This window comes from Phyllobates terribilis, unplaced genomic scaffold (assembly GCF_046119375.1).
Source record: "Phyllobates terribilis strain yellow unplaced genomic scaffold, ASM4611937v1 Scaffold_25__1_contigs__length_18738178, whole genome shotgun sequence".
Classification (NCBI taxonomy): Eukaryota; Metazoa; Chordata; class Amphibia; order Anura; family Dendrobatidae; genus Phyllobates; species Phyllobates terribilis.
This window is the reverse complement of record NW_027362785.1, coordinates 16,199,221-16,226,222: the sequence shown is the minus strand read 5'-3', so window position 1 is coordinate 16,226,222 and position 27,002 is coordinate 16,199,221. Positions and strand designations below refer to the sequence as shown.

Sequence of the window (27,002 nt, the reverse complement as noted above, 5' to 3'; positions counted from 1 at the left end):
GCTCTCTGCATCCTCCAGACAGTCAGGACACGGCGCTCGCTCCATCCTCCAGACAGCCAGGACAAAGCACTCACTCCATCCTACAGACAGCTAGGACACGGCGCTCGCTGCATCCTCCAGACAGCCAGGACAAATCGCTCGCTCCATCCTCCAGACAGCCAGGACAAAGAGCTCACTCCATCCTCCAGACAGCCAGGACAAAGCGCTCCCTCCATCCTCCAGACAGCCAGGACAAAGCGCTCACTCCATCCTCCAGACAGCCAGGACAAAGCGCTCCCTCCATCCTCCAGGCAGCCAGGACAAAGCGCTCACTCCATCCTCCAGACAGCCAGGACAAAGCGCTCGCTCCATCCTCCAGACAGCCAGGACAAAGTGCTCGCTCCATCCTCCAGACAGCCAGGACAAAGTGCTCGCTCCATCCTCCAGACAGCCAGGACAAAGCGCTCGCTCCATCCTCCAGACAGCCAGGACAGAGCGCTCCCTCCATCCTCCAGGCAGCCAGGACAAAGCGCTCACTCCATCCTCCAGACAGCCAGGACAAAGCGCTCCCTCCATCCTCCAGGCAGCCAGGACAAAGCGCTCACTCCATCCTCCAGACAGCCAGGACAAAGCGCTCACTCCATCCTCCAGACAGCCAGGACAAAGCGCTCACTCCATCCTCCAGACAGCCAGGACAAAGCGCTCCCTCCATCCTCCAGACAACCAGGACAAGGCGCTCGCTCCATCCTCCAGACAGCCAGGACAAAGCGCTCGCTCCATCCTCCACACAGCCAGGACAAGGCGCTTGCTGCATCCTCCAGACAGCCTGGACAAAGCGCTCGCTCCATCCTCCAGACAGCCAGGACGAAGCGCTCGCTCCATCCTCCAGACAGCCAGGACAAGGCGCTCACTCCATCCTCCAGACAGCCAGGACAAGGCGCTCGCTCCATCCTCCAGACAGCCAGGACAAGGCGCTCTCTGCATCCTCCAGACAGTCAGGACACGGCGCTCGCTCCATCCTCCAGACAGCCAGGACAAAGCGCTCACTCCATCCTACAGACAGCTAGGACACGGCGCTCGCTGCATCCTCCAGACAGCCAGGACAAGGCGCTCGCTGCATCCTCCAGACAGCCAGGACAAAGCGCTCGCTCCATCCTCCAGACAGCCAGGACAAGGCGCTCACTGCATCCTCCAGACAGCCAGGACAAGGCGCTCGCTGCATCCCCCAGACAGCCAGGACAAAGCGCTCGCTGCATCCTCCAGACATCCAGGACAAAGCGCTCGCTGCATCCCCCAGACAGCCAGGACAAAGCGCTCGCTGCATCCTCCAGACAGTCAGGACAAAGCGCTCGCTGCATCCTCCAGACAGTCAGGACAAGGCGCTCGCTGCATCCTCCAGACAGTCAGGACAAAGCGCTCGCTGCATCCTCCAGACAGCCAGGACAAGGCGCTCGCTGCATCCTCCAGACAGCCAGGACAAAGTGCTCGCTCCATCCTCCAGACAGCCAGGACGAAGCGCTCGCTACATCCTCCAGACATCCAGACAGCCAGGACAAAGCGCTCGCTCCATCCTCCAGACAGCCAGGACAAGGCGCTCGCTCCATCCTCCAGACAGCCAACACAAAACGCTCGCTCCATCCTCCACACAGCCAGGACAAGGCGCTTGCTGCATCCTCCAGACAGCCAGGACAAATTGCTCGCTCCATCCTCCAGACAGCCAGGACGAAGCGCTCGCTCCATCCTCCAGACAGCCAGGACAAGGCGTTCGCTGCATCTTCCAGACAGTCAGGACAAAGCACTCGCTGCATCCTCCAGACAGCCAGGACAAGGCGCTCGCTCCATCCTCCAGACAGCCAGGACAAAGCACTCACTCCATCCTCCAGACAGCCAGGACAAGGCGCTCGCTCCATCCTCCAGACAGTCAGGACACGGCGCTCGCTCCATCCTCCAGACAGCCAGGACAAAGCGCTCACCCCATCCTACAGACAGCTAGGACACGGTGCTCGCTGCATCCTCCAGACAGCCACGACAAAGCGCTCGCTCCATCCTCCAGACAGCCAGGACAAGGCGCTCGCTACATCCTCCAGACAGCCAGGACAAAGCGCTCGCTGCATCCTCCAAACAGCCAGGACAAAGCGCTCGCTGCATCCTCCAGACAGTCAGGACAAAGCGCTCGCTGCATCCTCCAGACAGCCAAGACAAGGCGCTCGCTGCATCCTCCAGACAGTCAGGACAAAGCGCTCGCTGCATCCTCCAGACAGCCAGGACAAAGCGCTCGCTGCATCCTCCAGACAGCCAGGACAAAGCGCTCGCTGCATCCTCCAGACAGCCAAGACAAGGCGCTCGCTCCATCCTCCAGACAGCCAGGACAAGTCGCTCGCTCCATCCTCCAGACAGCCAGGACAAGGCGCTCGCTCCATCCTCCAGACAGCCAGGACAAAGCGCTCGCTGCATCCTCCAGACAGCCAGGACAAAACACTCGCTGCATCCTCCAGACAGCCAGGACAAAGCACTCGCTGCATCCTACAGACAGCCAGGATAAGGCGCTCACTCCATCTTCCAGACAGCCAGGACAAAGCACTCACTCCATCCTCCAGACAGCCAGGACAAGGCGCTCTCTGCATCCTCCAGACAGTCAGGACTCGGCGCTCGCTCCATCCTCCAGACAGCCAGGACAAAGCGCTCACTCCATCCTACAGACAGCTAGGACACGGCGCTCGCTGCATCCTCCAGACAGCCAGGACAAAGCACTCGCTGCATCCTCCAGACAGCCAGGACAAAGCGCTCACTGCATCCTCCAGACAGTCAGGACACGGCGCTCACTCCATTCTCCAGACAGCCAGGACAAAGCGCTCTCTGCATCCTCCAGACAGCCAGGACAAAGCGCTCGCTCCATCCTCCAGACAGCCAGGACAAAGCGCTCACTCTATCCTCCAGACAGCCAGGACAAAGCGCTCACTGCATCCTCCAGACAGTCAGGACACGGCGCTCGCTCCATCCTCCAGACAGCCAGGACAAAGCGCTCGCTCCATCCTTCAGACAGCCAGGACAAAGCGCTCACTCCATCCTCCAGACAGCCAGGACAAAGCGCTCGCTCCATCCTCCAGACAGCCAGGCCAAAGCGCTCCCTCCATCCTCGAGACAGTCAGGACAAAGCGCTCGCTGCATCCTCCAGACAGCCAAGACAAGGCGCTCGCTGCATCCTCCAGACAGTCAGGACAAAGCGCTCGCTGCATCCTCCAGACAGCCAGGACAAAGCGCTCGCTGCATCCTCCAGACAGCCAGGACAAAGCGCTCGCTGCATGCTCCAGACAGCCAGGTCAAAGCGCTCACTGCATCCTCCAGACAGCCAGGACAAGGCGCTCGCTCCATCCTCCAGACAGCCAGGACAAAGCGCTCACTTCATCCTCCAGACAGCCAGGACAAAACGCTCACTCCATCTTCCAGACAGCCAGGACAAAGCGCTCACTCCATCCTCCAGACAGCCAGGACAAAGCGCTCACTCCATCCTCCAGACAGCCAGGACAAAGCGCTCACTCCATCCTCCAGACAGCCAGGACAAAGCGCTCCCTCCATCCTCCAGACAGCCAGGACAAAGCGCTCGCTCCATCCTCCAGACAGCCAAGACAAAGCGCTCACTCCATCCTCCAGACAGCCAGGACAAGGCGCTCGCTCCATCCTCCAGACAGCCAGGACAAGGCGCTCGCTGCATCCTCCAGACATTCAGGACAAAGCGCTCGCTCCATCCTCCAGACAGCCAGGACAAAGCGCTCCCTCCATCCTCCAGACAGCCAGGACAAGGCGCTCCCTCCATCCTCCAGACAGCCAGGACAAAGCGCTCCCTCCATCCTCCAGACAGCCAGGACAAAGCGCTCGCTCCATCCTCCAGACAGCCTGGACAAAGCGCTCGCTCCATCCTCCAGACAGCCAGGAAGAAGCGCTCGCTCCATCCTCCAGACAGCCAGGACAAAGCGCTCCCTCCATCCTCCAGACAGCCAGGACAAAGCGCTCGCTCCATCCTCCAGACAGCCTGGACAAAGCGCTCGCTCCATCCTCCAGACAGCCAGGACGAAGCGCTCGCTCCATCCTCCAGACAGCCAGGACGAAGCGCTCGCTCCATCCTCCAGACAGCCAGGACAAAGCGCTCCCTCCATCCTCCAGACAGCCAGGACAAAGCGCTCACTGCATCCTCCAGACAGCCAGGACAAGGCGCTCGCTGCATCCTCCAGACAGCCAGGACAAGGCGCTCGCTGCATCCTCCAGACAGCCAGGAAAAAGCGTTCACTGCATCCTCCAGACAGCCAGGACAAGGCGCTCGCTGCATCCTCCAGACAGCCAGGACAAGGCGCTCGCTGCATCCTCCAGACAGCCAGGACAAGGCACTCGCTCCATCCTCCAGACAGCCAGGACAAAGCGATCATTCCATTCTCCAGACAGCCAGGACAAAACGCTCGCTCCATCCTCCAGACAGTCAGGATACGGCGCTCGCTCCATCCTCCAGACAGCCAGGACAAAGCGCTCACTCCATCCTACAGACAGCTAGGACACGGCGCTCGCTGCATCCTCCAGACAGCCAGGACAAAGCGCTCGCTCCATCCTCCAGGCAGCCAGGACAAAGCGCTCACTCCATCCTCCAGACAGCTAGGACAAAGCGCTCCCTCCATCCTCGAGACAGCCAGGACAAAGCGCTCACTCCATCCTCCAGACAGCCAGGACAAAGCGCTCCCTCCATCCTCCAGGCAGCCAGGACAAAGCGCTCCCTCCATCCTCCAGGCAGCCAGGACAAAGCGCTCACTCCATCCTCCAGACAGCCAGGACAAAGCGCTCACTCCATCCTCCAGACAGCCAGGACAAAGCGTTCCCTCCATCCTCCTGGCAGCCAGTACAAAACGCTCACTCCATCCTCCAGACAGCCAGGACAAAGCGCTCACTCCATCCTCCAGACAGCCAGGACAAAGCGCTCCCTCCATCCTCCAGACAGCCAGGACAAGGCGCTCGCTCCATCCTCCAGACAGCCAGGACAAAGCGCTCGCTCCATCCTCCAGACAGCCAGGACAAGGCGCTTGCTGCATCCTCCAGACAGCCTGGACAACGTGCCCGCTCCATCCTCCAGACAGCCGGGACGAAGCGCTCGCTCCATCCTCCAGACAGCCAGGACAAGGCGCTCACTCCATCCTCCAGACAGCCAGGACAAGGCGCTCGCTCCATCCTCCAGACAGCCAGGAGAAGGAGCTCTCTGCATCCTCCAGACAGTCAGGACACGGCGCTCGCTCCATCCTCCAGACAGCCAGGACAAAGCGCTCACTCCATCCTACAGACAGCTAGGACATGGCGCTCGCTGCATCCTCCAGACAGCCAGGACAAGGCGCTCGCTGCATCCTCCAGACAGCCAGGACAAAGCGCTCGCTCCATCCTCCAGACAGCCAGGACAAGGCGCTCGCTCCATCCTCCAGACAGCCAGAACAAGGCGCTCGCTCCATCCTACAGACAGCTAGGACAAAGCGCTCGCTCCATCCTCCAGACAGTCAGGACACGGCGCTCGCTGCATCCTCCAGACAGCCAGGACAAAGCGCTCGCTCCATCCTCCAGACAGCCAGGACAAGGCGCTCGCTGCATCCTGCAGACAGCCAGGACAAAGCGCTCGCTGCATCCTCCAGACAGCCAGGACAAAGCGCTCGCTGCATCCTCCAGACAGTCAGGACAAAGCGCTCGCTGCATCCTCCAGACAGCCAAGACAAGGCGCTCGCTGCATCCTCCAGACAGTCAGGACAAAGCGCTCGCTGCATCCTCCAGACAGCCAGGACAAAGCGCTCGCTCCATCCTCCAGGCAGCCAGGACAAAGCGCTCACTCCATCCTCCAGACAGCCAGGACAAAGCGCTCGCTGCATCCTCCAGGCAGCCAGGACAAAGCGCTCACTCCATCCTCCAGACAGCCAGGACAAACCGCTCACTCCATCCTCCAGACAGCCAGGACAAAGCGCTCACTCCATCCTCCAGACAGCCAGGACAAAGCGCTCCCTCCATCCTCCAGACATCCAGGACAAGGCGCTCGCTGCATCCTCCAGACAGCCAGCACAAGGCGCTCGCTCCATCCTCCAGACAGCCAGCACAAGGCGCTCGCTCCATCCTCCAGACAGCCAGGACAAGGCGCTCCCTCCATCCTCCAGACAGCCAGGACAAGGCGCTCGCTGCATCCTCCAGACAGCCAGGACAAAGCGCTCCCTCCATCCTCCACACAGCCAGGACAAGGCGCTTGCTGCATCCTCCAGACAGCCTGGACAAATTGCTCGCTCCATCCTCCAGACAGCCAGGACGAAACGCTCGCTCCATCCTCCAGACAGCCAGGACAAGGCGTTCGCTGCATCTTCCAGACAGTCAGGACAAAGCACTCGCTGCATCCTCCAGACAGCCAGGACAAGGCGCTCGCTCCATCCTCCAGACAGCCAGGACAAAGCACTCACTCCATCCTCCAGACAGCCAGGACAAGGCGCTCGCTCCATCCTCCAGACAGCCAGGACAAGTCGCTCGCTGTATCCTCCAGACTACCAGGACAAGGCACTCGCTGCATTCTCCAGACAGCCAGGACAAGGCGCTCGCTCCATCCTCCAGACAGCCAGGACAAAGCGCTCACTCCATCCTACATACATGTAGGACACGGCGCTCGCTGCATCCTCCAGACAGTCAGGACACGGCGCTCGCTCCATCCTCCAGACAGCCAGGACAAAGCGCTCACTCCATCCTACAGACAGCTAGGACACGGCGCTCGCTGCATCCTCCAGACAGCCAGGACAAAGCGCTCGCTCCATCCTCCAGACAGCCAGGACAAGGCGCTCGCTGCATCCTCCAGACAGCCAGGACAAAGCGCTCGCTGCATCCTCCAGACAGTCAGGACAAAGCGCTCGCTGCATCCTCCAGACAACCAGGACAAAGCGCTCACTCCATCCTACAGACAGCTAGGACACGGCGCTCGCTGCATCCTCCAGACAGCCAGGACAAAGCGCTCGCTCCATCCTCCAGACAGCCAGGACAAGGCGCTCGCTGCATCCTCCAGACAGCCAGGACAAAGCGCTCGCTCCATCCTCCAGACAGCCAGGACAAAGCGCTCGCTGCATCCTCCAGACAGCCAGGACAAAGCGCTCGCTGCATCCTCCAGACAGCCAAGACAAGGCGCTCGCTGCATCCTCCAGACAGTCAGGACAAAGCGCTCGCTGCATCCTCCAGACAGCCAGGACAAAGCGCTCGCTGCATCCTCCAGACAGCCAGGACAAAGCGCTCGCTGCATCCTCCAGGCAGCCAGGACAAAGCGCTCACTCCATCCTCCAGACAACCAGGACAAAGCACTCGCTGCATCCTCCAGACAGCCAGGACAAGGCGCTCGCTGCATCCTCCAGACAGCCAGGACAAAGCGCTCACTCCATCCTACATACATGTAGGACACGGCGCTCGCTGCATCCTCCAGACAGTCAGGTCACGGCGCTCGCTCCATCCTCCAGACAGCCAGGACAAAGCGCTCACTCCATCCTACAGACAGCTAGGTCACGGCGCTCGCTGCATCCTCCAGACAGCCAGGACAAAGCGCTCGCTCCATCCTCCAGACAGCCAGGACAAGGCGCTCGCTGCATCCTCCAGACAGCCAGGACAAAGCGCTCGCTGCATCCTCCAGACAGTCAGGACAAAGCGCTCGCTGCATCCTCCAGACAACCAGGACAAAGCGCTCACTCCATCCTACAGACAGCTAGGACACGGCGCTCGCTGCATCCTCCAGACAGCCAGGACAAAGCGCTCGCTCCATCCTCCAGACAGCCAGGACAAGGCGCTCGCTGCATCCTCCAGACAGCCAGGACAAGGCGCTCACTGCATCCTCCAGACAGCCAGGACAAAGCGCTCGCTGCATCCTCCAGACAGCCAGGACAAAGCTCTCGCTGCATCCTACAGACAGCCAGGACAAGGCGCTCGCTTCATCCTCCAGACAGCCAGGACAAAGCACTCACTCCGTCCTCCAGACAGCCAGGACAAGGCGCTCTCTGCATCCTCCAGACAGTCAGGACTCGGCGCTCGCTCCATCCTCCAGACAGCCAGGACAAAGCGCTCGCTGCATCCTCCAGACAGCCAGGACAAAGCGCTCACTGCATCCTCCAGACAGCCAGGACAAGGCGCTCGCTCCATCCTCCAGACAGCCAGGACAAAGCACTCACTCCATCCTCCAGACAGCCAGGACAAATCGCTCACTCCATCCTCCAGACAGCCAGGACAAAGCACTCACTCCATCCTCCAGACAGCCAGGACAAAGCGCTCACTCCATCCTCCAGACAGCCAGGACAAAGCGCTCACTCCATCCTCCAGACAGCCAGGACAAAGCGCTCACTCCATCCTCCAGACAGCCAGGACAAAGCGCTCCCTCCATCCTCCAGACAGCCAGGACAAGGCGCTCGCTGCATCCTCCAGACAGCCAGAACAAGGCGCTCGCTCCATCCTCCAGACTGCCAGGACAAAGCGCTCGCTCCATCCTCCAGACTACCAGGACAAAGCGCTCGCTCCATCCTCCAGACAGCCAGGACAAGGCGCTCGCTCCATCCTCCAGACAGCCAGGCCAAAGCGCTCCCTCCATCCTCCACACAGCCAGGACAAGGCGCTCGCTCCATCCTCCAGACAGCCAGGACAAAGCTCTCCCTCCATCCTCCAGACAGCCAGGACAAAGCGCTCGCTCCATCCTCCAGACAGCCTGGACAAAGTGCTCGCTCCATCCTCCAGACAGCCAGGACGAATCGCTCGCTCCATCCTCCAGACAGCCAGAACAAGGCGTTCGCTGCATCTTCCAGACAGCCAGGACAAGGCGCTCGCTCCATCCTCCAGACAGCCAGGACAACGCGCTTGCTCCATCCTCCAGACAGCCAGGACAAAGCACTCACTCCATCCTCCAGACAGCCAGGACAAGGCGCTCGCTCCATCCTCCAGACAGCCAGGACAAGGCGCTCGCTGCATCCTCCAGACTACCAGGACAAGGCGCTCGCTGCATTCTCCAGACAGCCAGGACAAGGCGCTCGCTCCATCCTCCAGACAGCCAGGACAAAGCACTCACTCCATCCTCCAGACAGCCAGGACAAAGCGCTCACTCCATCCTCCAGACAGCCAGGACAAAGCACTCACTCCATCCTCCAGACAGCCAGGACAAAGCGCTCACTCCATCCTCCAGACAGCCAGGACAAAGCGCTCACTCCATCCTCCAGACAGCCAGGACAAAGCGCTCCCTCCATCCTCCAGACAGCCAGGACAAAGCGCTCCCTCCATCCTCCAGACAGCCAGGACAAGGCGCTCGCTGCATCCTCCAGACAGCCAGAACAAGGCGCTCGCTCCATCCTCCAGACTGCCAGGACAAAGCGCTCGCTCCATCCTCCAGACAGCCAGGACAAGGCGCTCGCTCCATCCTCCAGACAGCCAGGACAAAGCGCTCCCTCCATCCTCCACACAGCCAGGACAAGGCGCTCGCTCCATCCTCCAGACAGCCAGGACAAAGCTCTCCCTCCATCCTCCAGACAGCCAGGACAAAGCGCTCGCTCCATCCTCCAGACAGCCTGGACAAAGTGCTCGCTCCATCCTCCAGACAGCCAGGACGAATCGCTCGCTCCATCCTCCAGACAGCCAGAACAAGGCGTTCGCTGCATCTTCCAGACAGCCAGGACAAGGCGCTCGCTCCATCCTCCAGACAGCCAGGACAACGCGCTTGCTCCATCCTCCAGACAGCCAGGACAAAGCACTCACTCCATCCTCCAGACAGCCAGGACAAGGCGCTCGCTCCATCCTCCAGACAGCCAGGACAAGGCGCTCGCTGCATCCTCCAGACTACCAGGACAAGGCGCTCGCTGCATTCTCCAGACAGCCAGGACAAGGCGCTCGCTCCATCCTCCAGACAGCCAGGACAAAGCGCTCACTCCATCCTACATACATGTAGGACACGGCGCTCGCTGCATCCTCCAGACAGTCAGGACATGGCGCTCGCTCCATCCTCCAGACAGCCAGGACAAAGCGCTCACTCCATCCTACAGACAGCTAGGACACGGCGCTCGCTGCATCCTCCAGACAGCCAGGACAAAGCGCTCGCTCCATCCTCCAGACAGCCAGGACAAGGCGCTCGCTGCATCCTCCAGACAGCCAGGACAAAGCGCTCGCTGCATCCTCCAGACAGTCAGGACAAAGCGCTCGCTGCATCTTCCAGACAACCAGGACAAAGCGCTCACTCCATCCTACAGACAGCTAGGACACGGCGCTCGCTGCATCCTCCAGACAGCCAGGACAAAGCGCTCGCTCCATCCTCCAGACAGCCAGGACAAGGCGCTCGCTCCATTCTCCAGACAGCCAGAACAAGGCGCTCGCTCCATACTCCAGACAGCCAGGACAAAGCGCTCGCTGCATCCTCCAGACCGCCAGAACAAAGAGCTCGCTCCATCCTCCAGACAGCCAGGACAAGGCGCTCGCTGCATTCTCCAGACAGCCAGGACAAGGCGCTCGCTGCATCCTCCAGACAGCCAGGACAAAGCGCTCGCTCCATCCTCCAGACAGCCAGGACAAGGCGCTCGCTGCATCCTCCAGACAGCCAGGACAAGGCGCTCGCTCCATCCTCCAGACAGCCAGGACAAAGCGCTTGCTGCATTCTCCAGACAGCCAGGACAAGGCGCTCGCTGCATCCTCCAGACATCAGGACAAAGCGCTCGCTGCATCCTCCAGACAGCCAGGACAAGGCGCTCGCTGCATCCTCCAGACAGCCAGGACAAGGCTCTCGCTCCATCCTCCAGACAGCCAGGACAAGGCCCTCGCTGCATCCTCCAGACAGCCAGGACAAGGCGTTCGCTCCATCCTCCAGACAGCCAGGACAAAGCACTCACTGCATCCTCCAGATAGCCAGGACAAAGCGCTCGCTCCATCCTCCAGACAGCCAGGACAAAGCACTCGCTGCATCCTCCAGACAGCCAGGACAAAGTGCTCGCTGCATCCTCCAGACAGCCAGGACAAAGCGCTCGCTGCATCCTCCAGACAGTCAGGACCAGGTGCTCACGCACACGTCTAGTCAAAAACGAGTCCCACCCTCACATACTATGTAATATTGTCCTAGATCTGGAACATTCAAAATGGCCACAACCTGCACAGACTGCAGCCGGTGGAGGAGGCCGAGGTCACCTGTGTGTTATCTCTGAATGACCAGAAATACCTGACTGTCGGCTGGAACAGGAAGATCATTGTCTATGATGTCAACAGGGTAGAGGTGATACCCTGAACCATACACCCCTCCACCTACCGCCCCTGTACTTTCCCCAGAGAAGAGGTGAAACCCCCAACCCTACACTGCCTACACCTACAGCCCGTGTACTGACCCCAGAGAAGAGGTGAAACCCCCAAACCTACACTGCCTCCACCTACAGCCCCTGCACTGACCCCAGAGAAGAGGTGAAACCCCCAAACCTACACTGCCTCCACCTACAGCCCCTGTACTGACCCCAGGGAAGAGGTGAAACCCCCAAACCTACACTGCCTCCAACTACAGCCCCTGTACTGACCCCAGAGAAGAGGTGAAACCCCCAACCCTACATTGCCTCCACCTACAGCCCCTGTACTGACCCCAGAGAAGAGGTGAAACCCCCAACCCTACACTGCCTCCACCTACAGCCCCTACACTGACCCCAGAGAAGAGGTGAAACCCCCAACCCTACACTGCCTCCACCTACAGCCCCTGTACTGACCCCAGAGTAGAGGTGAAACCCCCAACCCTACACTGCCTCCACCTACAGCCCCTGCACTGACCCCAAAGAAGAGGTGAAACCCACAACCCTACATGCCTCCACCTACAGCCCCTGTACTGACCACAGAGAAGAGGTGAAACCCCCAACCCTACACTGCCTCCACCTACAGCCCCTGTACTGACCACAGAGAAGAGGTGAAACCCCCAACCCTACACTGCCTCCACCTACAGCCCCTGTACTGACCCCAGAGTAGAGGTGAAACCCCCAACCCTACACTGCCTCCACCTACAGCCCCTGCACTGACCCCAAAGAAGAGGTGAAACCCACAACCCTACATGCCTCCACCTACAGCCCCTGTACTGACCACAGAGAAGAGGTGAAACCCCCAACCCTTCACTGCCTCCACCTACAGCCCCTGCACTGACCCCAGAGAAGAGGTGAAACCCCAATCCTTACACTGCCTCCACCTACAGCCCATGTACTGACCCCAGGGAAGAGGTGAAACCCCCAACCCTACACTGCCTCCACCTACAGCCCCTGTACTGACCCCAGAGAAGAGGTGATACGCCAACCCTACACTGCCTCCACCTACAGCGCCTGCACTGACCCCAGAGAAGAGGTGAAACCCCCAACCCTACACTGCCTCCACCTACCGCCCCTGTACTGACCCCAGAGTAGAGGTGAAACCCCCAACCCTACACTGCCTCCACCTACAGCCCCTGCACTGAGCCCAGAGAAGAGGTGAAACCCCCAACCCTACACTGCCTCCACCTACAGCCCCAGTACTGACCCCAGAGAAGAGGTGAAACCCTCAACCCTACACTGCCTCCACCTACAGCCCCAGAACTGACCCCAGAGAAGAGGTGAAACCCCCAACCCTACACTGCCTCCACCTACAGCTCGTCTACTGACCCCAGAGTAGAGGTGAAACCCCAAACCCTACACTGCCTCCACCTACAGCCCCTGCACTGACCCCAGAGAAGAGGTGAAACCCCCAACCCTACACTGCCTCCACTTACAGCCCCAGTACTGACCCCAGAGAAGAGGTGAAACCCCCAACCCTACACTGCCTCCACCTACAGCCCCTGCACTGACCACAGAGAAGAGGTGATACCCCGAACCAAACACTGCCTCCACCTACAGCCCCTGTACTGACCCCAGAGTAGAGGTGACAACTCTAACCCAACACCCCTTCCACCTACAGCCCCTGTACTGACCCCAGAGTAGAGGTGAAACCCCCAACCCTACACTGCCTCCACCTACAGCCCCTGTACTGACCCCAGAGAAGAGGTGAAACCCCCAACCCTACACTGCCTCCACCTACAGCCCCTGTACTGACCCCAGAGAAGAGGTGAAACCCCCAAACCTACACTGCCTCCATCTACAGCCCCTGCACTGACCTCAGAGAAGAGGTGATACCCCAAACCCTACACTGCCTCCACCTACAGCCCCTGTACTGACCCCAGAGAAGAGGTGAAACCCCCAAACCTACACTGCCTCCATGTACAGCCCCTGTACTGACCCCAGAGTAGAGGTGACAACTCTAACCCAACACCCCTTCCACCTACAGCCCCTGTACTGACCCCAGAGTAGAGGTGAAACACCCAACCCTACACTGCCTCCACCTACAGCCCCTGTACTGACCCCAGAGAAGAGGTGAAACCCCCAACCCTACACTGCCTCCACCTACAGCCCCAGTACTGACCCCAGAGAAGAGGTGAAACCCCCAACCCTACACTGCCTCCACCTACAGCCCGTGTACTGACCCCAGAGTAGAGGTGAAACCCCAAACCCTACACTGCCTCCACCTACAGCCCCTTCACTGACCCCAGAGAAGAGGTGAAACCCCCAACCCTACACTGCCTCCACCTACAGCCCCTGTACTGACCCCAGAGAAGAGGTGAAACCCCCAACCCTACATTGCCTCCACCTACAGCCCCTGCACTGACCCCAGAGAAGAGGTGAAACCCCCAACCCTACATTGCCTCCAACTACAGCCCCTGTACTGACCTCAGAGAAGAGTTGAAACTCCCAACCCTACACTGCCTCCACCTACAGCCCCTGTACTGACCCCAGAGAAGAGGTGAAACCCCCAACCCTACATTGCCTCCACCTACAGCCCCTACACTGACCACAGAGAAGAGGTGATACCCCAAACCCTACACTGCCTCCACCTACATCCCCTGTACTGACCCCAGAGAAGAGGTGAAATCCCCAACCCTACACTGCCTCCACCTACAGCCCCTGCACTGACCACAGAGAAGAGGTGATACCCCAAACCATACACTGCCTCCACCTACAGCCCCTGTACTGACCACAGAGAAGAGGTGAAACCCCCAACCCTACACTGCCTCCACCTACAGCCCCTGCACTGACCCCAGAGTAGAGGTGAAACCCCCAACCCTACACTGCCTCCACCTACAGCCCCTGTACTGACCTCAGAGAAGAGGTGAAACTACCAACCCTACACTGCCTCCACCTACAGCCTCTGTACTGACCCCAGAGAAGAGGTGATACCCCAAACCCTCCACCTATAGCCCCTGTACTGACCTCAGAGAAGAGGTGATACCCCAAACCCTACACTGCCTCCAACTACAGCGCCAGTACTGAACCCAGAGAAGAGGTGATACCCCAAACCCTCCACCTATAGCCCCTGTACTGACCCCAGAGTAGAGATGATACCCCAAACTCTCCACCTATAGCCCCTGTACTGACCCCAGAGAAGAGGTGATACCCCCAACCCTACACTGCCCCCACCTACAGCCCCTGTACTGACCCCAGAGAAGAGGTGAAACCCCAACCCTACACTGCCTCCACCTACAGCCCCAGTACTGAACCCAGAGAAGAGGTGATACCCCAAACCCTCCACCTATAGCCCCTGTACTGACCCCAGAGTAGAGATGATACCCCAAACTCTCCACCTACAGCCCGTGTACTGACCCCAGAGAAGAGGTGATACCCCCAACCCTACACTGCCCCCACCTACAGCCCCTGTACTGACCACAGAGAAGAGGTGAAACTCCCAACCCTACACTGCCTCCACCTACAGCCCCTGTACTGACCCCAGAGAAGAGGTGAAACCCCCAACCCTACACTGCCTCCACCTACAGCCCCTGTACTGACCACAGAGAAGAGGTGAAACTCCCAACCCTACACTGCCTCCACCTACAGCCCCTGTACTGACCACAGAGAAGAGGTGAAACCCCCAACCCTACACTGCCTCCACCTACAGCCCCTGTACTGACCCCAGAGAAGAGGTGAAACCCCCAACCCTACACTGCCTCCACCTACAGCCCCTGCACTGACCCCAGAGAAGAGGTGATACCCCAAACCCTACACTGCCTCCACCTACAGCCCCTGTACTGACCACAGAGAAGAGGTGATACCCCAAACCCTACACTGCCTACACCTACAGCCCCTGTACTGACCACAGAGAAGAGGTGAAACCCCCAACCCTACACTGGCTCCACCTACAGCCCCTGTACTGACCCCAGAGAAGATGTGAAACCCCCAACCCTACACTGCCTCCACCTACAGCCCCTGCACTGACCCCAGAGAAGAGGTGATACCCCAAACCCTACACTGCCTCCACCTACAGCCCCTGTACTGACCACAGAGAAGAGGTGATACCCCAAACCCTACACTGCCTCCACCTACAGCCCCAGTACTGAACCCAGAGAAGAGGTGATACCCCAAACCCTCCACCTATAGCCCCTGTACTGACCCAAGAGTAGAGATGATACCTCAAACTCTCCACCTATAGCCCCTGTACTGACCCCAGAGAAGAGGTGAAACCCCCAACCCTACACTGCCTCCACCTACAGCCCCTGTACTGACCACAGAGAAGAGGTGAAAACCCCAACCCTACACTGCCTCCACCTACAGCCCCTGTACTGACCACAGAGAAGAGGTGAAACCCCCAACCTTACACAGCCTCCACCTACAGCCCCTGTACTGACCCCAGAGAAGAGGTGAAACCCCCAACCCTACACTGCCTCCACCTACAGCCCCTGCACTGACCCCAGAGAAGAGGTGATACCCAAAACCCTACACTGCCTCCACCTACAGCCCCTGTACTGACCACAGAGAAGAGGTGATACCCCAAACCCTACACTGCCTCCACCTACAGCCCCTGTACTGACCACAGAGAAGAGGTGAAACCCCCAACCCTACACTGCCTCCACCTACAGCCCCTGTACTGACCCCAGAGAAGAGGTGAAACCCCCAACCCTACACTGCCTCCACCTACAGCCCCTGCACTGACCCCAGAGAAGAGGTGATACCCCAAACCCTACACTGCCTCCACCTACAGCCCCTGTACTGACCACAGAGAAGAGGTGATACCCCAAACCCTACACTGCCTCCACCTACAGCCCCAGTACTGAACCCAGAGAAGAGGTGATACCCCAAACCCTCCACCTATAGCCCCTGTACTGACCCCAGAGTAGAGATGATATCTCAAACTCTCCACCTATAGCCCCTGTACTGACCCCAGAGAAGAGCTGAAACCCCCAACCCTACACTGCCCCCACCTACAGCTACTGTACTGACCCCAGAGAAGAGGTGATACCCCAAACCCTCCACCTATAGCCCCTGTACTGACCTCAGAGTAGAGATGATACCCCAAACTCTCCACCTGCAACCCCAGGGTAGAGGTGAAACCCCCAAACCTACACAGCCTCCACTTACAACCCATGTACTGACCCCAGAGTAGAGGTGATACCCCAAATTCTCCACCCCTCCACCTACAGCCCCTATACTGACCACAGAATAAAGGTGATACCCCAAACCCTACACTCCTCCACCTACAGCCCATATACTGACCTCAGAGTAGAGGTGACAACCCTAACCCTCCACCCATTCCACCTACAGCCTCTGCACTGACCCCAGAGAAGAGGTGATACCCCCCACCCTACACCTTTTCCACCTACAGCCCCTGTACTGACCCCAGAGAAGAGGTGATACCCCCCACCCTACACCTTTTCCACCTACAGCCCCTGTACTAACCCCAGAGTAGAGGTGATACCCCAAACCCTACACTGCCTCCACCAACAGCCCCTGTACAGACCCCAGAGTACAAGTGATACCCCGAACCCTCCACCTACAGCCCCTGTACTAACCCCAGAGTAGAGGTGACAACCCCTTCCTACAGCCTCTTTACTGACCCCAGAAAAGAGGTGATACCCCCCACCCTACACCTCTTCCACCTTCAGCCCCTGTACTAACCCCAGAGTAGAGGTGATACCCCGAACCCTATACCTACAGCCCCTGTACAAACCCCAGAGTAGAGGTGATACCCCGAACCATACACATCTACACCTACAGCCCCTGTACTAACCCCAGAGTAGAGGTGATACCCTGAACCCTTCACCCCTCCACCTACAGCCCCTGTACTGACCCAAGAGTAGAGGTGACAACCCTAACCCTACACCCCTCCACCTACAGCCCCTGTACTGACCCCAGGGAAGCGGTGATACCCTAAACTATACACCCCTCTACCTACCACTCCTGTACTGACTCCAGAGAAGAGGTGATATCCCGAACCCTAAACCCCTCCACCTACAGCCCCTGTACTGACCCCAGAGTAAAGGTGATACCCTAAACCCTCCACCTACAGCCCCTGTACTGACTCCAGAGAAGAGGTGATACCTCAAACCCTACACCCCTTCCACCTACAGCCCCTGTACTGACCCCAGGAAAGCGGTGATACCCTAAACTATACACCCCTCTACCTACCACTCCTGTACTGACTCCAGAGAAGAGGTGATATCCCGAACCCTAAACCCCTCCACCTACAGCCCCTGTACTGACTCCAGAGTAGAGGTGACAACCCTATCCCTACACCCCTCCACCTACAGCCCCAGTACTGACTCCAGAGAAGAGGTGATATCCCGAACCCTAAACCCCTCCACCTACAGCCCCTGTGCTGACTCCAGAGTAGAGGTGATACCCCGAACCCACCACCTACAGCCCCTGTGCTGACTCCAGAGTAGAGATGACAACCCTAACCCTACACCCCATCCACCTACAGCCCCTGTGCTGACTCCAGAGTAGAGGTGATACCCCGAACCCACCACCTACAGCCCCTGTGCTGACTCCAGAGTAGAGGTGATATCCCGAACCCTAAACCCCTCCACCTACAGCACCTGTGCTGACTCCAGAGTAGATGTGACAACCCTAACCCTACATCCCTCCACCTACAGCCCCAGTACTGACCCCAGAGTAAAGGTGATACCCTAAACCCCTCCACCTACAGCCCCTGTGCTGACTCCAGAGTAGATGTGACAACCCTAACCCTACACCCCTTCCACCTACAGACCCTGTACTGAGCCCAGAGTAGAGGTGATACCCCGAACCCACCACCTACAGCCCCTGTGCTGACTCCAGAGTAGAGGTGACAACCCTAACCCAACATCCCTCCACCTACAGCCCCTGTACTGACCCCAGAGTAGAGGTGATACCCTAAACTATACACCCCTCTACCTACCACTCCTGTACTGAGCCCAGAGTAGAGGTGATACCCCGAACCCTCCACCCCTCCACCTACAGCCCCTGTACTGACCCCAGAGTAGAGATGACAACCCTAACCCTACATCCCTCCACCTACAGCCCCTGTACTGAGCCCAGAGTAGAGAGGACAACTCTAACGCTACACCCCTCTACATACAGCCCCTGTACTGACCCCAGGGAAGCGGTGATACCCTAAACTATACACCCCTCTACCTACCACTGCTGTACTGAGCCCAGAGTAGAGGTGATACCCCAAACCCACCACCTACAGCCCCTGTACTGACTCCAGAGTAGAGGTGACAACCCTAACCCTACACCCCTTCCACCTACAGCCCTTGTATTGAACCCAGAGTAAAGGTGATACCCTAAACCCTCACCTACAGCCCCTGTACTGACTCCAGAGAAGAGGTGATACCTCGAACCCTACACCCCTTCCACCTACAGCCCCTGTACTGACCCCAGGGAAGATGTGATATCCCGAACCCTAAACCCCTCCACCTACAGCCCCTGTACTGACTCCAGAGTAGAGGTGACAACCCTAACCCTACATCCCTCCACCTACAGCCCCTGTACTGAGCCCAGAGTAAAGGTGATACCCTAAACCCTCCACCTACAGCCCCTGTACTGACTCTAGAGAAGAGGTGATACCTCAAACCCTACACCCCTTCCACCTACAGCCCCTGTACTGACCCCAGTGAAGCGGTGATATTCCGAACCCTAAACCCCTCCACCTACAACTCCTGTACTGACTCCAGAGGAGAGGTGAAAACCCTAACCCTACATCCCTCCACCTACAACCCCTGTACTGAGCCCAGAGAAGAGGTGATACCCTAAACCCTCCACCTACAGCCCCTGTACTGACTCCACGGAAGCGGTGATACCCTAAACTATACACCCCTCTACCTACCACTCCTGTACTGACTCCAGAGAAGAGGTGATACCTCAAACCCTACACCCCTTCCACCTACAGCCCCTGTACTGACCCCAGGGAAGCGGTGATACCCTAAACTATACACCCCTCTACCTACCACTCCTGTACTGACTCCAGAGAAGAGGTGATACCTCAAACCCTACACCCCTTCCACCTACAGCCCCTGTACTGACCCCAGGGAAGCGGTGATACCCTAAACTATACACCCCTCTACCTACCACTCCTGTACTGACTCCAGAGAAGAGGTGATACCTCAAACCCTACACCCCTTCCACCTACAGCCCCTGTACTGACCCCAGGGAAGCGGTGATACCCTAAACTATACACCCCTCTACCTACCACTCCTGTACTGACTCCAGAGAAGAGGTGATATCCCGAACCCTAAACCCCTCCACCTACAGCCCCTGTACTGACTCCAGAGTAGAGGTGACAACCCTAACCCTACACCCCTCCACCTACAGCCCCTGTACTGAGCCCAGAGAAGAGGTGATACCCTAACCCCTCCACCTACAGCCCCTGTACTGACTCCAGAGTAGAGGTGACAACCCTAACCCTACACCCCTCCACCTACAGCCCCTGTACTGAGCCCAGAGAAGAGGTGATATCCCGAACCCTAAACCCCTCCACCTACAGCCCCTGTGCTGACTCCAGAGTAGATGTGACAACCCTAACCCTACATCCCTCCACCTACAGCCCCTGTACTGAGCCCAGAGTAAAGGTGATATCCCGAACCCTAAACCCCTCCACCTACAGCCCCTGTACTGACTCCAGAGTAGAGGTGACAACCCTAACCCTACACCCCTCCACCTACAGCCCCAGTACTGACTCCAGAGAAGAGGTGATATCCCGAACCCTAAACCCCTCCACCTACAGCCCCTGTGCTGACTCCAGAGTAGATGTGACAACCCTAACCCTACACCCCTTCCACCTACAGACCCTGTACTGAGCCCAGAGTAGAGGTGATACCCCGAACCCACCACCTACAGCCCCTGTGCTGACTCCAGAGTAGATGTGACAACCCTAACCCTACATCCCTCCACCTACAGCCCCTGTACTGACCCCAGAGAAGAGGTGATATCCCGAACCCTAAACCCCTCCACCTACAGCCCCTGTACTGACTCCAGAGTAGAGGTGACAACCCTAACCCTACACCCCTCCACCTACAGCCCCAGTACTGACTCCAGAGAAGAGGTGATATCCCGAACCCTAAACCCCTCCACCTACAGCCCCTGTGCTGACTCCAGAGTAGATGTGACAACCCTAACCCTACACCCCTTCCACCTACAGACCCTGTACTGAGCCCAGAGTAGAGGTGATACCCCGAACCCACCACCTACAGCCCCTGTGCTGACTCCAGAGTAGAGGTGACAACCCTAACCCTACACCCCTCCACCTACAGCCCCTGTACTGAGCCCAGAGTAAAGGTGATACCCTAAACCCTCCACCTACAGCCCCTGTACTGACTCCAGAGAAGAGGTGATACCTTAAACCCTACACTGCCTCCACCTACAGCCCCTGCACTGACCCCAGGGAAGATGTGATATCCCGAACCCTAAACCCCTCCACCTACAGCCCCTGTACTGACTCCAGAGTAGAGGTGACAACCCTAACCCTACATCCCTCCACCTACAGCCCCTGTACTGACCCCAGGGAAGATGTGATATCCCGAACCCTAAACCCCTCCACCTACAGCCCCTGTACTGACTCCAGAGTAGAGGTGACAACCCTAACCCTACATCCCTCCACCTACAGCCCCTGTACAGAGCCCAGAGTAGAGGTGATACCCCGAACCCACCACCTACAGCCCCTGTACTGACTCCAGAGTAGAGGTGACAACCCTAACCCTACACCCCTCCACCTACAGCCCCTGTACTGACCCCAGAGTAAAGGTGATACCCCAAACCCACCAGCTACAGCCCCTGTACTGACTCCAGAGTAGAGGTGACAACCCTAACCCTACACCCCATCCACCTACAGCCCCTGTACTGAGCCCAGAGTAAAGGTGATACCCCGAACCCTAAACCCCTCCACCTACAGCCCCTGTACTGACTCCAGAGTAGAGGTGACAACCCTAACCCTACATCCCTCCACCTACAGCCCCTGTACTGAGCCCAGAGTAGAGGTGATACCCTGAACCCACCACCTACAGCCCCTGTACTGACTCCAGAGTAGAGGTGACAACCCTAACCCTACACCCCATCCACCTACAGCCCCTGTACTGAGCCCAGAGTAAAGGTGATACCCCGAACCCACCACCTACAGCCCCTGTACTGACTCCAGAGTAGAGGTGACAACCCTAACCCTACACCCCATCCACCTACAGCCCCTGTACTGAGCCCAGAGTAAAGGTGATACCCCGAAACCACCACCTACAGCCCCTGTGCTGACTCCAGAGTAGAGGTGACAACCCTAACCCTACATCCCTCCACCTACAGTCCCTGTACTGACCCCAGAGAAGAGGTGATATCCCGAACCCTAAACCCCTCCACCTACAGCCCCTGTACTGACTCCAGAGTAGAGGTGACAACCCTAACCCTACACCCCTCCACCTACAGCCCCTGTACTGAGCCCAGAGTAAAGGTGATACCCTAAACCCTCCACCTACAGCCCCTGTACTGACTCCAGAGAAGAGGTGATACCTTAAACCCTACACCCCTCCACCTACAGCCCCTGTACTGACCCCAGGGAAGATGTGATATCCCGAACCCTAAACCCCTCCACCTACAGCCCCTGTACTGACTCCAGAGTAGAGGTGACAACCCTAACCCTACATCCCTCCACCTACAGCCCCTGTACTGAGCCCAGAGTAAAGGTGATACCCTAAACCCCTCCACCTACAGCCCCTGTACTGACTCCAGAGAAGAGGTGATACCTCAAACCCTACACCCCTCCACCTACAGCCACTGTACTGACCCCAGGGAAGATGTGATATCCCGAATCCTAAACCCCTCCACCTACAGCCCCTGTACTGACTCCAGAGTAGAGGTGACAACCCTAACCCTACATCCCTCCACCTACAGCCCCTGTACTGAGCCCAGAGTAGAGGTGATACCCTAACCCCTCCACCTACAGCCCCTGTACTGACTCCAGAGTAGAGGTGACAACCCTAATCCTACACCCCATCCACCTACAGCCCCAGTACTGACTCCAGAGTAGAGGTGATACCCCGAACCCACCACCTACAGCCCCTGTACTGACTCCAGAGTAGAGGTGACAACCCTAACCCTACACCCCATCCACCTACAGCCCCTGTACTGAGCCCAGAGTAAAGGTGATACCCCGAACCATAAACCCCTCCACCTACAGCCCCTGTACTGACTCCAGAGTAGAGGTGACAACCCTAACCCTACATCCCTCCACCTACAGCCCCTGTACTGAGCCCAGAGTAGAGGTGATACCCCGAACCCACCACCTACAGCCCCTGTACTGACTCCAGAGTAGAGGTGACAACCCTAACCCTACACCCCATCCACCTACAGCCCCTGTACTGAGCCCAGAGTAAAGGTGATACCCCGAACCCACCACCTACAGCCCCTGTACTGACTCCAGAGTAGAGGTGACAACCCTAACCCTACACCCCATCCACCTACAGCCCCTGTGCTAAGCCCAGAGTAAAGGTGATACCCCGAACCCACCACCTACAGCCCCTGTACTGACTCCAGAGTAGAGGTGACAACCCTAACCCTACACCCCATCCACCTACAGCCCCTGTACTGAGCCCAGAGTAAAGGTGATACCCCGAACCCACCACCTACAGCCCCTGTACTGACTCCAGAGTAGAGGTGACAACCCTAACCCTACACCCCTTCCACCTACAGCCCCTGTACTGAGCCCAGAGTAAAGGTGATACCCTGAACCGTCCACCTACAGCCCCTGTACTGACTCCAGAGAAGAGGTGACAACCCTAACCCTACACCCCTCCACCTACAGCCCCTGTACTGAACCCAGAGAAGAGGTGACAACCCTAACCCTACACCCCTCCACCTACAGCCCCTGTACTGACTCCAGAGTAGAGGTGACAACCCTAACCCTACACCCCTCCACCTACAGCCCCAGTACTGACTCCAGAGAAGAGGTGATATCCCGAACCCTAAACCCCTCCACCTACAGCCCCTGTGCTGACTCCAGAGTAGATGTGAGAACCCTAACCCTACACCCCTTCCACCTACAGACCCTGTACTGAGCCCAGAGTAGAGGTGATACCCCAAACCCACCACCTACAGCCCCTGTGCTGACTCCAGAGTAGAGGTGACAACCCTAACCCTACACCCCTCCACCTACAGCCCCTGTACTGAGCCCAGAGTAAAGGTGATACCCTAAACCCTCCACCTACAGCCCCTGTACTGACTCCAGAGAAGAGGTGATACCTTAAACCCTACACTGCCTCCACCTACAGCCCCTGCACTGACCCCAGGGAAGATGTGATATCCCGAACCCTAAACCCCTCCACCTACAGCCCCTGTACTGACTCCAGAGTAGAGGTGACAACCCTAACCCTACATCCCTCCACCTACAGCCCCTGTACTGACCCCAGGGAAGCGGTGATACCCTAAACTATACACCCCTCTACCTACCACTCCTGTACTGACTCCAGAGAAGAGGTGATACCTCAAACCCTACACCCCTTCCACCTACAGCCCCTGTACTGACCCCAGGGAAGCGGTGATACCCTAAACTATACACCCCTCTACCTACCACTCCTGTACTGACTCCAGAGAAGAGGTGATACCTCAAACCCTACACCCCTTCCACCTACAGCCCCTGTACTGACCCCAGGGAAGCGGTGATACCCTAAACTATACACCCCTCTACCTACCACTCCTGTACTGACTCCAGAGAAGAGGTGATATCCCGAACCCTAAACCCCTCCACCTACAGCCCCTGTACTGACTCCAGAGTAGAGGTGACAACCCTAACCCTACACCCCTCCACCTACAGCCCCTGTACTGAGCCCAGAGAAGAGGTGATACCCTAACCCCTCCACCTACAGCCCCTGTACTGACTCCAGAGTAGAGGTGACAACCCTAACCCTACACCCCTCCACCTACAGCCCCTGTACTGAGCCCAGAGAAGAGGTGATATCCCGAACCCTAAACCCCTCCACCTACAGCCCCTGTGCTGACTCCAGAGTAGATGTGACAACCCTAACCCTACATCCCTCCACCTACAGCCCCAGTACTGACTCCAGAGAAGAGGTGATATCCCGAACCCTAAACCCCTCCACCTACAGCCCCTGTGCTGACTCCAGAGTAGATGTGACAACCCTAACCCTACATCCCTCTACCTACAGCCCCTGTACTGACCCCAGAGAAGAGGTGATATCCCGAACCCTAAACCCCTCCACCTACAGCCCCTGTACTGACTCCAGAGTAGAGGTGACAACCCTAACCCTGCACCCCTCCACCTACAGCCCCAGTACTGACTCCAGAGAAGAGGTGATATCCCGAACCCTAAACCCCTCCACCTACAGCCCCTGTGCTGACTCCAGAGTAGATGTGACAACCCTAACCCTACACCCCTCCACCTACAGCCCCTGTACTGAGCCCAGAGTAAAGGTGATACCCTAAACCCTCCACCTACAGCCCCTGTACTGACTCCAGAGAAGAGGTGATACCTTAAACCCTACACTGCCTCCACCTACAGCCCCTTCACTGACCCCAGGGAAGATGTGATATCCCGAACCCTAAACCCCTCCACCTACAGCCCCTGTACTGACTCCAGAGTAGAGGTGACAACCCTAACCCTACATCCCTCCACCTACAGCCCCTGTACTGACCCCAGGGAAGATGTGATATCCCGAACCCTAAACCCCTCCACCTACAGCCCCTGTACTGACTCCAGAGTAGAGGTGACAACCCTAACCCTACATCCCTCCACCTACAGCCCCTGTACTGAGCCCAGAGTAGAGGTGATACCCCGAACCCACCACCTACAGCCCCTGTACTGACTCCAGAGTAGAGGTGACAACCCTAACCCTACACCCCTCCACCTACAGCCCCTGTACTGACCCCAGAGTAAAGGTGATACCCCGAACCCACCACCTACAGCCCCTGTACTGACTCCAGAGTAGAGGTGACAACCCTAACCCTACACCCCATCCACCTACAGCCCCTGTACTGAGCCCAGAGTAAAGGTGATACCCCGAACCCACCACCTACAGCCCCTGTGCTGACTCCAGAGTAGAGGTGACAACCCTAACCCTACATCCCTCCACCTACAGCCCCTGTACTGACCCCAGAGAAGAGGTGATATCCCGAACTCTAAACCCCTCCACCTACAGCCCCTGTACTGACTCCAGAGTAGAGGTGACAACCCTAACCCTACACCTCTCCACCTACAGCCCCTGTACTGAGCCCAGAGTAAAGGTGATACCCTAAACCCTCCACCTACAGCCCCTGTACTGACTCCAGAGAAGAGGTGATACCTTAAACCCTACACCCCTCCACCTACAGCCCCTGTACTGACCCCAGGGAAGATGTGATATCCCGAACCCTAAACCCCTCCACCTACAGCCCCTGTACTGACTCCAGAGTAGAGGTGACAACCCTAACCCTACATCCCTCCACCTACAGCCCCTGTACTGAGCCCAGAGTAAAGGTGATACCCTAAACCCCTCCACCTACAGCCCCTGTACTGACTCCAGAGAAGAGGTGATACCTCAAACCCTACACCCCTCCACCTACAGCCCCTGTACTGACCCCAGGGAAGAGGTGATATCCCGAACCCTAAACCCCTCCACCTACAGCCCCTGTACTGACTCCAGAGTAGAGGTGACAACCCTAACCCTACATCCCTCCACCTACAGCCCCTGTACTGAGCCCAGAGTAGAGGTGATACCCTAACCCCTCCACCTACAGCCCCTGTACTGACTCCAGAGTAGAGGTGACAACCCTAACCCTACACCCCATCCACCTACAGCCCCAGTACTGGCTCCAGAGTAGAGGTGATACCCCGAACCCACCACCTACAGCCCCTGCACTGACTCCAGAGTAGAGGTGACAACCCTAACCCTACACCCCATCCACCTACAGCCCCTGTACTGAGCCCAGAGTAAAGGTGATACCCCGAACCCTAAACCCCTCCACCTACAGCCCCTGTACTGACTCCAGGGTAGAGGTGACAACCCTAACCCTACATCCCTCCACCTACAGCCCCTGTACTGAGCCCAGAGTAAAGGTGATACCCCGAACCCACCACCTACAGCCCCTGTACTGACTCCAGAGTAGAGGTGACAACCCTAACCCTACACCCCATCCACCTACAGCCCCTGTGCTAAGCCCAGAGTAAAGGTGATACCCCGAACCCACCACCTACAGCCCCTGTACTGACTCCAGAGTAGAGGTGACAACCCTAACCCTACACCCCATCCACCTACAGCCCCTGTACTGAGCCCAGAGTAAAGGTGATACCCCGAACCCACCACCTACAGCCCCTGTACTGACTCCAGAGTAGAGGTGACAACCCTAACCCTACACCCCTTCCACCTACAGCCCCTGTACTGAGCCCAGAGTAAAGGTGATACCCTGAACCGTCCACCTACAGCCCCTGTACTGACTCCAGAGAAGAGGTGACAACCCTAACCCTACACCCCTCCACCTACAGCCCCTGTACTGAACCCAGAGAAGAGGTGACAACCCTAACCCTCCACCCCTCCACCTACAGCCCCTGTACTGACCCCAGAGTAGAGGTGACAACCCTAACCCTACACCCCTCCACCTACAGCCCCTGTACTGAGCCCAGAGTAAAGGTGATACCCTAACCCCTCCACCTACAGCCCCTGTACTGACTCCAGAGAAGAGGTGATACCTTAAACCCTACACCCCTCCACCTACAGCCCCTGTACTGACCCC

At 58.0% G+C, this 27,002-nt stretch overlaps 1 protein-coding gene across 1 annotated transcript in view; it reads left to right on the top strand.

Annotated features, from left to right (window-relative positions):
• LOC141176408 (cilia- and flagella-associated protein 337-like) overlaps nucleotides 1-27,002 on the top strand; it is a 421,035-nt gene that overhangs the window by 126,810 nt on the left and 267,223 nt on the right. The window contains exon 11 of the mRNA XM_073660392.1: nucleotides 11,087-11,236. Coding sequence (XP_073516493.1) covers nucleotides 11,087-11,236 — 150 coding nt within the window. The remainder of the gene's footprint in view (nucleotides 1-11,086; nucleotides 11,237-27,002) is intronic.